The 9328-nt window shown below is 41.9% G+C and overlaps 1 protein-coding gene across 1 annotated transcript; it reads right to left on the bottom strand.

Annotated features, from left to right (window-relative positions):
* Positions 1 to 3847: 3847 nt before the first annotated feature.
* Positions 3848 to 5837, bottom strand: LOC109916921 (N-acetylaspartate synthetase-like). Its single transcript, XM_020516675.2, has one exon. It carries the CDS (start codon positions 5186 to 5188, stop codon positions 4547 to 4549), a length of 642 nt encoding a protein of 213 aa, XP_020372264.2. The 5' UTR covers positions 5189 to 5837; the 3' UTR covers positions 3848 to 4546.
* Positions 5838 to 9328: the final 3491 nt, after the last annotated feature.

Here is a 9328-nt window from a genome sequence, read left to right as displayed (position 1 = left end):
TGGAGACTATGGGCGGGAAAGAGAATTCAACAACGTCAGTCCACAGGATTCGATAGGGTGTCCTTTTTGTGTCTTCAAAGTCCTTCTGTTCTCCGATCTCCGTATTTTCAGATACTTTCAGTTCTGTGCTGATAATGTGAGCAGTTGACACATTAGCTGTTCAATCTTTCAGTCACCTTTGGTTCTAACCAGCTTAAGCAACCAGTCAGAGAGAAAGCTAGCTATCCTTCAATTTTTGGTTACTTCAGTGCAGAGAGAGAGAGAGAGCATGAGAGAGCAAGACAGAGAGAGAGAGAAAACAAAGAGACGCACAACCTTGTTGTTTTTTTGCAGTCTGGAGGCTTCAGTCTTTCCACTCTTCAGACAAAAGCTATCCACCTGTACAGACTCATCATGCTGCTAACACACTTGGCCTCCACAAATGGTTGCACAAGCTAATCCACAATCTGTCATTGGGCAAAGCATGCTCCACACATGCTCTGACACCATGGATGTATCACAGACATCTATCTCCCTGCTTGAACAAAGCAATGATGTAAACACAACTGTCAATGAGTTTTAGTAACTTGCTTTCACAAAAAAAAGTGCAGCAACTCTTTCCATGGTCTTGTATTTAAAGTTGTCCTTTCCTACTTTGGTTCACAATCCGAAATAAGAACAAAATATAGTAGGAAGTGATATAGACTGCATCGTGCTCAAGCAGAATCTACAACTTTATTTACACAATTCCATTAACATAATTCAAATATTAAAAAGTCCCTTGAGAAAGATGGGAAATAAGGTAGAAATTCAAGAGCTTGGGACAAATGAAGCTGGGGCATGACCACCAATGATAGAGTAATTAAAATTAGCAAGCTCGAGGCAGGAATTGGATAACTGTTGATGTTTCATATTGTAGGGCTGCAGGAGACTACAGGTACAGACCACAAAATATAGGAGCAGAATTAGACCATTTGGCCTATTGAGTCTGCTCTTCCATTCAATCGTGGCTGATATGTTTCTCAACTGCATTCTTATTAAGCAGAAATGTTACATTAACTTTTTTTTGCAAACGCCTGGACACTCCCAGACTCCAGTGGCTCCTGAAAATCACTACGAAGGCCTCCACAATCTCCTTCAGTTTCCTGAGGTGTAGTCTATCTGGCCCTAGTTATTTAGCCACCTCATACTTTTCAGCTTCCCAGAACCTTCTCCTTAGTGATGACTACTACACTCACCATTGTCACCTGACTCTCCTGCAGTTCTGGTGTGCTACTGGTGTCTTCCACCATGACGAATGATGCAAAGTAATTACTCAGCTCCTCTGCCATTTTTTTGTTCCCCATTACTACTTCTCCAGCCTTGTTTTCCAGCAGTCCAATGTTCATTCTTGCCTCTCCCTTACCTTTCACTTACCTAAATGAAAATACTCCTGCAATCTTCTTTTATATTACTACCTAGCTTACCCTTATATTTCATCTTCTGCCCCTTATTGCTTTTTTATTTGTCCTTTGCTGGTTTTTAAAGGCTTCCTAATCTTTTGGTTTCCCACTATTCTTCATCAGATTGTATGCTTTTCCTTTAGTTTTTATGCTGTCCTTAACTCCCCTTGTTACCCATGGTTATCTCATCCTCTCTTACACCGAACCTTTCTTCTTCCTTGGGATGAATTTCTGCTGCGCCTCCTAAATTACCCCCTAAACTCCTGCCATTACTATTCAACCGTCTTCCCTTCCAATCAACTCTGGCTAGCTCTTTCCTCATGTTTTTTGTAGTCACTTTACTCCATTGTAATTTTAGTTGCTATTGGTTTAATTTCCTTTCTGACTAAGAAGGCAACCCACCTCCTCCACCCGTCTGCATGTCAGTTATGGTATTTAGTTCACAGTCCTGAAACCCTTGCAGCTGTGTCTCTGTGGTGCCCACAACATCATACCTGCCAATTTCAATCTGTACTACAAACTTACTTACCTTGTTTCATATACCATGCACTGGAGTACAATTGAGTAAGGGTAACAACAAAAACATGGAGGAGGAGCTCGCCAGAGTTGATTGGAAGAGAAGCCCAGAAGGGAATACGGTGGAGTAGCTATTTAAGTTCAACATCCTTAGTCTTGCTTTAGGGAGGGACAAAGCCATGGAGGGATTTGAAAGCATGGATGAACCTTTTAAAATTAAATCATTGCTTAACTGGGAGCCTGGGCTCTCGTTAACACATATGCTAATACTTAATGTATGGTTGGCATATAGTCAAAAGTATTCAAATTAATGTGCCCAAAATATGCTTAACTTGATCAAAAGACATAACCAGTTCCCACCTTAACTCAAGAGTCAGCTGAGGTAAAATGTAATTTATTCTCTTAATTGAAATACCAGGACTACTAGCAATAATTCTTCCTGTTTCTTAGAGGTCAGCAGGAAATAAAGAATTGTGACAATACCATGGCTTTAAAAGGTGTATTTTGTCCTTTTGTTTTGAAGAGAGGAGTTGAGCCATATGCGATGAGCTGTCTCGTCCAGGTCAATAAAGTAAACAGCTTGTGAGGCCTTGGGTTTTTTTTTAAAAGTTGGAACAATAGAAGCAGCACGGGTCAAGTCAGGCTCCCACAGAACCAGGGTTTCAGTTTAGCTTCCAGCAGTTACTGGTGTCTTGAAACAGGATGTGGAAGCTGTTAATCCTCTCTCAGTTACAGCTAAAAAGCTGGAGTTCTCTCTACTGCGAGAATTACATATGGGACAACCTATTGTACTGAATTTGCCTTTGCCAAGGGTGTGTTTATGGGATGTTACTATATTGGATAGTTGTTACTTTGTAGTTAAATAATCTGTTATTCTGTTAAGTTTTCCAATAGAATTAAAGTTATGCCAATTCTTCTTTCTTTTGTTTGTGTTTTAACTATAAGGTAAGAATAAAGTGTATTTTGCTTAAAGCCGAGTAGTGTAACAAATCAAATTACATCTGGAACAGAGCATGTTACGCAAGCCTTTAAATAAAAGGCAGGGTCTAGGCTGTCTCCTTGATATATCTGAAGGGGGTTTGGGTCTGGTCCATAACAGAATCCTTTTCTCCTTTTCAGTCGAGATATCTCTCATCAAATCCTAACACTTTGCCTACCCCTACTGCCCAAAAAGGGAGCTTATTATACAGGTCACATGAATTGTTGATGATCCAGGCCAAATAAATAAGTTAAGCATGAAGTGAAGACGAAAATAAAACTAGTGAGACAGAATGGGAACAGAATGTTAGTTAACCTTAAAAAACAACTCCAAGATCTTCTGTCGTAGGATAACTACTAAACAAATAGTAACAGGATGTCATAACTCTGTAATTATGAGTTTATTAAACAACAGGAAGGGGTTGGGGAGAAGATAGGATGGAGATAGAAAAGGTGGGATAGATTAGTTCTCCCCAAGATTCAGACACATATGCACAAAAATAAATGTGTATTTTGGCAGGATTAGGGAGAGACATCATAGATTTGATACATAGATTTAAAGTGTGCGTTAGGGCAGAGGATTATCTGGGTTCAGGTGTATAGATATTTGAAAATGGCAGGGAGCAAGGCATATGGGATTTCTGTTTTCACAAACAGAGATATTTTGAAAAGAAGCACGGTTGTTGTGCTGAACATAGAACACAGAACTGTACAGCACAGGAACGGGCCTTTTAGCCTACAATGTTGTGCTGAACATGACGTCAAATGAAACTAATCCCTTCTGCCTGCCATTAGTCCATATCCATCGATTCGTTGCATATTCATGTGCTTAACTAAAAGCCTCTTAAATGCCCCTATTGTATCTACCTCCACCACAACCCCTGGCAGTGTGTTCCAGACTCCTACCACTCTCTGTGTAAAAAACTTGCCCCTCACATCTCCATTGAACTTTCCCCCCTGTAACCTTAAACACATGCCCCCTAGTATTCGACAGTTCAACTCTGGGAAAAAGGCTTCACAGTCAAAGACTATCTATGCATCTAAATTTTATAGACCGCTATTAAGTCTCCCTTCAGCCTCTGCCACTCAAGAGAAAACAACCTGAGATTTTCTAGCCTCTCCTTCTAGTTCATACCCTCTAATCCAGGTAGTATCCTAGTAAACCTCTTCTGCACCCGGGGAGGGGAAGGAGAAGGGAGCGGATGTGATGGTCCAGAATGAGGGGGTCATTCTGTCAGAACACAGGATAGGCCATTTTGGACTGAGATAAGAGAAATTTATTTTTCCACTCTGATGATGGTGAACTTGTGGAATTTTCCACCACAGGTGATTGTGTAATTGGATGTATTTAAAAGGATTAAAAAAAAAAAAAAGCAGGTTACTGGAGGCTAAAAATATTAAGAGGGATGGGGAGATGGTGGAGTATGGCATTGTGATAGAGAATAAACCATGATCATATTGATAGTAGTGCGGGTTTGATGAGCCGAACGGTGTTCCTGTGCTCATATCTGCCTTGTTTACTATGCATTGAGCTGCGTTGATGGGTAGGGATGGATGTCAGTTCAACTGATTCAAGGATGCCAATCACAGATTCTTTTCCAATTCATACACTGAAATTTTGGATAACAAGCTCAGAAGCGCAGAAGCACAGGACCTGGCACAGGGCTGGAACTTTGAATCTGGAAGCCCATTTTCTGGTACATACAAATGGCTGGTTCTTGGACACTGGTGGTCTTCAAGAGGTAGGATCTGTAACCATAGTGCTTGGCAAAATCCAGGACCTTTTGGGTCAGCCTCCTGCCCAGTCCATGCCGACAGAAACGCTGATCGACAAAAAGTCGGAAGAGCTGGCAGGAGTGTGGGTCCCCAGGCTCCATCTTAACTCCCACTGTACCTACCACCTCCCCAGCTCCCTCTTCCTCCATTGCTACCCAGAAGCCAGCTCCAGGTGGTTTCAGATAATATTCCTCTATATGCGCCATGTCTGTTTCCATCCTCTCCCTAAGGTAGCTGGCATAGACCTGCCAGCATGCCAGGTAAATGAGAGCCAGTAGTACAAGGCATATCAAACTACTGCAAGTCAATGAACCAGTGATGACATAAACCACCTGACCACTGGCAAAAAGCAGGCAGACATTAGACAGTGAGTGAATAGCCTGTTCAAATGCTACCATCACTAACTCCATTGTCCCACTGGCAACAATTCTTCTGGCATTTTGGTAATCTCCTGCTTGGCATGCACGTATGATGAAAGTAGGTGTACAACCAATCATGCTTGTTCACTTTGCACCAAATGTCCTATGCTCAGCCATTTCAACTGTAAATGGGACCTTGAAACCACAAGCCTGAAAAAGGAAGCACAGCAGAGAGGTGGTCATGGGTCAGTGGCAGATTTGGGGTGGGTAGCAAGTCCAGGAACAGTGTCACAAGCTAGCAAAAGACAGTCTAAATTATCAACGGGAAATGAATGAAGACATCCTACTGGTAGGCTTATGCCAGTGCATCACAAACTAGAGTTGTACTTGCAGGTTAGGTTAAAAAGGCTGAATGCTCGTTACAAAATGCAATTGGATGTATTGCCTGGGTAGTAATTTTGAATTTTGCAGTGTATGTTCCCTTTACATTTGCCATTTTGTACAAATGGTTGGTATTTTTCTCCCACGGACTGGTCCTATTGATCTGTGGTTCCCATTTTCATTCTCTCCATCCATAAAACCAATGTTTTCTTGGTTGTCTCTGTGCAGCTATATGTGTATATAGGAATTTTAAAAGGTTAGAGTTTGAACTAGTAAAGTCACAAGTTGGTAGTTCATAGCTGTTTGCTTGTGATCAGAATAAACTTATTGTAATAAACAGTAGTTGTTCCATACCGGAACCTAGTCTGAGTTTCTTTCTTATAGAATTTTTTTCTATTCATTTTTGGGATATGGGCATCACTGGCAGGCCAGCATTTCTTGCCCATCTGTAGTTGCCCCTTGAGAAGGTGGTGGTGAGCCTTCTTGAAATACTACAGTCCTCCTGCTGTGGGTTGACCCACAATGCTTTTAGGGAGGAAATTCCAGGATTTTGACCCAGCGACAGTGAAGAAATGGCAATATATTACTAAATCAGGATGGTGAGTGGCTTGGAGGGAAACTTGGAGGTGGTGGTGTTCCCATATTTCTGATACCCTTGTTTTTCTAGATGGAAGTGGTCATGGGTTTGGAAGGTGCCATCTGAGGATCTTTGGTGAATTTCTGCAGTGCATCTTGTAGATAGTACACACTGCTGCTACTGGTGGTGGATGGAGTGGATGCTTGTGGATGTAGTGCCAATCAAGTGGGCTGCTTTGTCCTGGATGGTGTCAAGCTTCTTGGGTGTTCTTGGGCCTGCACTCATCCAGGCTAGCGGGGAGTATTCCATCATATTCCTGACTGGTGCCTTGTAGATGGTGAACAGGCTTTGAGGAGTCAGGAGATGAGTTACTCGTTGCAGTATTCCTAGCTTCTGACCTGCTCTTGTAGCCACTGTGTTTATGTAGTGAGTCCAGTTGAGTCTGTGGTCAACAATAACACTCAGGCTGTTGATAGTGGGGGATTCAGTGATGGTATCACCATTGAATGTCAAGCAACACTGGTTAGATTGTCTCTTATTGGTGATGGTCATAGCCTGGCATTTGTGTGGCACCAATGTCACTTGCCACTTGTCACTTGTCAGCCCAAGCCTGGATATTGTCCAGATCTTGTTGCATTTGAACATGGACTGCTTCACGAATGGTATTTAATATTGTGCAATCATCGGCGAACATCCCATTTCTGACCTTATGATCGAGGGAAGGTCATTGATGAAGCAGTTGAAGATGGTCAGGCCTAGGACACTACCCTGAGGAACTCTCAGTGGTAGGCAATGGCCTAGTGGTGTTATTGCTAAACTATTAATCCAGAAACCCAGCTAATGTTCTGGGGATCTGGGTGCAAATCCCACCACAGCAGGTGAAATTTGAATTCAATAATTAGGGAAAAAATAATCTGGAATTAAGAATCTACTGATCACCTGAAATCATTGCCGGATTGTCAGGAAAAATTCATCTGGATCACTGAAGTCCTTCAGGGAAGGAAATCTGCCGCTCCTCACCTGGTTTGGCCTACATGTGACTCCAGATGCACAGCAGTGTGGTTGACTCTCAATTGCCCTCTGAAATAGCCCAGCAATTTTGTTTGAATATAGGTCTTTCTGATAAATCAACAACTGACATTTTCTGGAACAGATGGGCTTCCCAAATGGGGTTTGGGAGAACAAGTGAGAGCTGATATTTTGGGGCCATGAGTTCTGACACAGCAATAGCCAACATCTTTTTCCTGTTCTCACAAGTCTTCTCTTTCCACTCCAAATACTCAACAAGGTATTGCGAAAACATTCAAGCCTTGAATTGGGCATCATGATGGGAAAGAAAGTTTAAAAAAAGGGAATGCAAAAGCATTTTGAATGTCAATAAGTTTTACTGTCAGAGATAAAATTAGTACTTCATGTATGTTGGACAAATTGTTGGCATGGCTCATGTTAAACTGAATAAATATACTTGATTTTTAAAAAGATTTAACCTATTTTTCTAATCAACCTGTTCAGAGATGTTATTACATAGCTCTGCAGCATTGAGACTTGAAATTGGGCCTCTTGGTCCAGGGATATGGACACTACCACTGTGGCACAAGGGCCTCAAAGTTATAGCTGATTCTTAAACACAAATTTTCCAACTATTTAATTACATTTGCACACTCTTTATGTGTTTGCACAATGTATCTTCATGTAATAACTTGAAATTTTTTTGCTTTTCACAAAAGGTCAACAGGGCAAAAGGTCAACAGGGTTCAAGTCTCGGACAACAACGTAATTAATTTCCAACAAATTCCAGTACTCAAACATAACTGCAGATTCAGGTTTTTTGCTCCCTTCAAAGAGATTTCAGGTTCCTGATCCTTTCTGGAATCTAGTATGTCCAGCACTAACAACCAGTAAGGGTTTGAAAGGAATGCTATTTAGAGGACTCGTCTGTTCCACAATCCGAATCTACAAACATTTGGCATCATAAACCAACCATGCAGCCAACTGAACTAACCTGGCCAAAGGGTTCAATTTGCATAACTGACCTTCTCAATGATGCTGAAGTGCAAGACCCTCACATTTAACCTTCTACCAGTCATCTCTCTCTCTAATAAGAGAGCGGTCCTCTGAAATGGTTTCAACTTTCACTTTTTCCTTTGGGCAATTTTCTATTTCAGGTATCGTGTGGCATCTGGGAACAACCTTGTGATGGTTAGGAATTGCTCAAGTTCATTTCATTCAGGGCTGACCTTATAGGCATACATTGATCTTGAATGCAAAATAACCCGAGTATTTTGCAGTTGAAATTGGAGCCGCAGACCTGAGTAAATAGGAATACGAAGCAGTATTTGATCCTGGAGTAAAAGGAGCCGAGTGTTGTCCTTGCCTTTGAGGTTGAGGGAAGTGAGGTGTACTCACACGGCCAAAACAAATTTGACAGTTGATTACTCTGCCAGTTGTACACCAGGTTCACTTGCATATTGGCATACAGCCACGTGCAAATTGGCATAGGGGGGCGAGGATCAGGGAAGTAAACATGTGGCTAAAAGAATGGTGTGGGAAAGAGGGTTTCCTTTTCATGGCGCACTGGCATCAGTTCTGGGACAGGAGGGATCCATACCGCTGGGATGGACTCCACCTGAACAGGGCCGGGTCCAGTGTTCAGGCGAAAAGGGTAAATAGGGTGGTTAATACGACTTTAAAATAGTAAGTGGGGGGGGGGGGGGAAGTGAGGGTAGAGGGAGAATAACAATTAATGTAAGGCAAAGCAGCAGGTTAGCAGGTGACGAGGAAGCTTCAACTCCATTGAAAATTAGGAAAAAAGTTAAAGGGAAGGAGAACTCAAGAGCTGTTAGTAATGGAGGTAATAGGACCCAAAAAGAAGGTGCAAAAACTGGCATAAGGGCACTTTATCTGAATGCTCGGAGCATTCGAAACAAGGTGGATCAGTTGACGGTGCAAATCATGGCAAATGGGTATGATTTAGTGACCATTACAGAGACATGGTTACAGGATGGTCATGACTGGGAGTTAAATATCCAGGGGTATCAAACTGTTTGGAAGGACAGACAGGAAGGTAAGGGAGGTGGGTATTGCTCTGATTTTTAAGGATGATATCAGGGCAGTAGTGAGAGATGATATAGGTTCTACTGAACAAAACGTTGAATCCATTTGGGTGGAAATTAGGAATAGCAGGGAGAAGTCACTGATAGGTGTGGTCTATAGGCCACCAAATAATGACATTGTGGTGGGGCAGGCAATAAACATAGAAATAGCTAATGCATGTAAAAATGGTACAGCAATTATCATGGGGGATTTTAATCTACATATCG

The sequence above is a fragment of the Rhincodon typus genome, chromosome 18 (genome assembly GCF_021869965.1).
Source record: "Rhincodon typus isolate 14 chromosome 18, sRhiTyp1.1, whole genome shotgun sequence".
Taxonomy (NCBI): domain Eukaryota; kingdom Metazoa; phylum Chordata; class Chondrichthyes; order Orectolobiformes; family Rhincodontidae; genus Rhincodon; species Rhincodon typus.
This window is presented reverse-complemented; position numbering and strand designations above follow the sequence as displayed.